The 3,472-nt window shown below is 33.3% G+C and overlaps 1 protein-coding gene across 1 annotated transcript; it reads right to left on the bottom strand.

Annotated features, from left to right (window-relative positions):
- LOC119603038 (trichohyalin) lies at nt 1-3,256 on the bottom strand. Its single transcript, XM_037954897.1, has 7 exons — nt 3,191-3,256; nt 3,084-3,136; nt 2,794-2,970; nt 2,427-2,729; nt 2,188-2,281; nt 222-350; nt 1-159 (listed from the first exon to the last, which is right to left on the bottom strand). Exons 1-7 carry the CDS (start codon nt 3,254-3,256, stop codon nt 1-3), a joined length of 981 nt encoding a protein of 326 aa, XP_037810825.1.
- Between the last annotated feature and the right edge of the window lie 216 nt (nt 3,257-3,472).

Genomic DNA, 3,472 nt, shown 5'->3' with positions numbered 1-3,472 from the left:
CTAACGTGAACTTTTACCATATGGTTTCTTAAGACTTTGCTGCAAAACACACCCAGTATTTGAATACTTTTCTTCAAAAGCATTTTTTTCTTTCAATTGTTGTTGCTTCTCTTTTTGGCAATTTTTTAAATAATACTTATGCCAAACATTATTGCGCATCTTTAATGAAATTAGAAAAAAAGTGATTTCAAATTAATATTTTTCGATATCAACGGATTTACCTTTTCTCTTTCAGTTTGCTCTAGTTCCATAAAAATTTGCTGATCCTCACGTTCTTTTAGCAAGCGACCTTCTTTCAAAGACATTTCAGTTTCCAAGCGAACTCTTTCAAAATTATCTGCAATTTGAGACTGAAAAAATTATAAAAATGAAATGGTTAACCCTCGAATTTAGAAACATATTAATCGTTTATTATTAGACATAACTAGTCGCACAAGCCGATTAATTTTCTGAATAAGTTTAAAACTTATTGGACAATGTTTTTTTCGTTACTAAGGAGCCGTTTTAAATCGGACAATGTTCAATGTCGAAAGAATGAGGTTATATATGCTGATATAGAAAAGATTACAAGTTCCTTGGTTTTATCGTTTGAGGACTCAGCCCAGAAGAAACGAGGCTCCTGAAAACTTTTCATTGACCGACTTGATGATAATATGTCGTATCGAATACAAAAATTCTTATCTAAAACTAATGTACAATCAGGATTAGTGTTCGATGTCATAGACAGGAGATATAATGTTATGGAGAAGATCATGAAACTGCTAATGGATTCTCAATTCTCATCTGGTATAACGGTTATCATTTAGGAGCCGATATGGCGGTACTTACAGTTGAACGGCTCTTATCTTTAAGAGATTTCACAAACGTCAGTTAGAGGACACGTCATCAATGCATACATTGAAAGCCTACAAATAAACATCAGACCTGTCCGATCGCATATCAAAAACAGAATTTGTCGGGAATTTTTTGGCACTGATCCCACATGAAGTATTATGTACTCGAAAAAGTAAACCTGGCGAGAATCCGATGCTATACTGATGGCTCTAAACTGGGAGTCAAAACGGCCCTGAGGATCGAAAGAGTGAAGGGAAGTCGAGGATGTAAACCTGACGAGAATTTAAAACATGGCCAATGCGGCCAATGCTAATAATGGAACGGTGTCTTTAACGATAAAGATACTATGAGGTGATCCTTACGAGTGCCGGAGGTTCTGTAACGGCAGTTACAGGACATGTCATCAATGCATACTGGACACATAAACAAACAACAGACCTGTCCGATCTCATACAGTATTTGCCGGAAATTTTGTGACAGTGATCCCACATGGAATTTCACAGTCAAAAGGAACATTAGAGGAAATATCAATAAGAATACCTTGCTACACAGATGGCTCTAAACATGGAGTCAACACGGCCCTGGGGATCTGTAATGAAAGGGCCAATTTACTTGCTATAAAGCGAAGGGTACTCGAGGAAGTAAACCTGATGAGAATCCGTTGTTACAACTGGGAGTCAAAACGGTCCTGGGGATCCGAAGATTGAATTTACTTTCTATTAAGGGAAGGAAACTCGGGGAAGTAAATCTGGTGAGAATTAAAACCATGGGCGAGAGTATCCCATGCGGCAACTTCGATTAATGAAATGGTGTCAAGAACGACAAAGATCTAATGGGGTGAAACTTATGAGATCACAACGAGAAGCCTCCTCACAATGAGCAAGTCCGGTATATTGATGATATGCTGAATGGTCGCATAGGATTACCGACATAAAAATACCAAATTTGGACTAACGGATCCAGACGAATAAGGAATATGCGGAGTGAACAGTGAAACTCTTGAACACTTTTTTTATCATTGCCAGTCTTTTGTCGAAATTAGATCCAAATATCTGAAGAGTGATGTTATTTCAGATATTACATCCCTCAGAAACACTTATTGGATAATACTAAGGAACTATGTCCAGGAATCTGAGAACATAAGACGATGTACACATAAAGCTTTATACAGGTTTTCATTCAACAAACTTTTTCCTTGTAAAAGAGCGATAGTGGGTTAGGTGTATATCTTAAGATCTGATATAATATACATACATCGTTTCTTCAATATAACCCAACTTTTTGTAGTTTCATAACACATAGAACATGCTACAATGTTGGACAAATGTCTTGATTAACGTTTAGTACTCATACCTTTAGCATTTGATCATGACGAGTTTTACTCAAGATTTCTTTGCGTTTTTCATTTCTTCGATATTTATCTTCCATGAATAAAGCTTTTTGGTTTCTGTAAAATAAAATAAGAATTAATTTAGCCCACATATCATTGTGAAAGAAATTTTAAAAATTTAGTCTTCTTTCCGAGAAGTGGACATTTGGCTACACGTTAAAACCTTTTTAAAATGAGAACCTTCATTTACGCCATTACTTACTTCACTTGATACTCCTTTTTATCTTGTTCATACTCCTGCAGCTGTTGCTTTTTAATACGTTCATTGATTTCTTGATTTTTCAAATGATTTGCATTTTCTATAACTTTAAGTAATTTATTTTCATATATTTCCTGATATTCTTTCTCACGATTTAAACGTTGCATTACTTCATGCCATTTTCTATCGATTTCTTTTTCTTTTTGCATTCTCATCTTCTTTTCTTCGATTTGATAGAGTTGTCCTTTTTTGGTATCTAAAAGCAATTGTTTGCTCTGCAGATGTCGCCATTCTTCACAATTTTCTCTTAAAGTTTAAATGATTTTAGAACAATCTCAAGATTTACTTTGTTTAGACTTAGAAAACTTACAATTCTCTTTGTTGATTTTTTAATTTAAGTAGTTCCTCTTCGGCCTTATGCTCTTCCATGCGTTTCGTATTTAGCCAGTCAAGACGTTTTCGAAATTGTTCATTTAATTTCGCATTCATTAGCAGAATTAGTTCTTCATTGTATTGCATATTTTCGAAGTCTAAAATGTTTGCTAACCTGAAATTTTATTAAAAAACTGATTAGTAGTTGTGTTAATTTTGGAAGTTTTTCGATATTTTTCCTACATTTATTAGGGAAACACTGAAATTTAATTGAAAAACACCACTTACATTTGTTGTCTTTCTTTTAACGCCCCTTCATATTCCTGTAGTTTTTCTTTAACCTTAAAATTAATTAATGTTGAATTAATTTCTTTAATTTTTTTAATAATAAATACCTTCATTCCAATATAACTTTTAATATTTTTTTGTTCGGTTGTTTGTAGAAATTCAATAATTTCCATTTTATGTTGTTAACTTGTAGCCAAAGTGTTATGAACTAACTCTCTTGTATTAAATAATCGAAGTCAGTGTTCCCTGGATATATTTGTTTTACTTGTTGTTATGGTAACTCTGTTTCTGGTTTGAATTAAGGGTTTATTGTTGGAATTAAATCAACACATTAGTAAACTATATCTCTTTTAATAAAGTAAGTTTCTTATAAAATATTTCTAGAAGTT

The sequence above is a fragment of the Lucilia sericata genome, unplaced genomic scaffold (assembly GCF_015586225.1).
Source record: "Lucilia sericata isolate MDLA Ls3-8-SP2 unplaced genomic scaffold, ASM1558622v1 Contig000271F_arrow, whole genome shotgun sequence".
Classification (NCBI taxonomy): domain Eukaryota; kingdom Metazoa; phylum Arthropoda; class Insecta; order Diptera; family Calliphoridae; genus Lucilia; species Lucilia sericata.
The sequence above is the reverse complement of the archived record's forward strand: the minus strand, read 5'-3'. Positions and strand labels throughout refer to the sequence as shown.

What these genes read in the sequence shown, in the direction of transcription:
- LOC119603038 (XM_037954897.1), bottom strand. Translation starts at nt 3,256, where the DNA reads ATGGAAATTATTGAATTTCTACAAACAACCGAACAAAAAAATATTAAA. An exon ending in AAAGTTATATTGGAATGAAG is followed by an intron (nt 3,137 to 3,190) that starts GTATTTATTATT and finishes ATTAATTTTAAG; the next exon opens with GTTAAAGAAAAACTACAGGA. An exon ending in AAAAATCAACAAAGAGAATT is followed by an intron (nt 2,730 to 2,793) that starts GTAAGTTTTCTA and finishes TTAAACTTTAAG; the next exon opens with AGAAAATTGTGAAGAATGGC.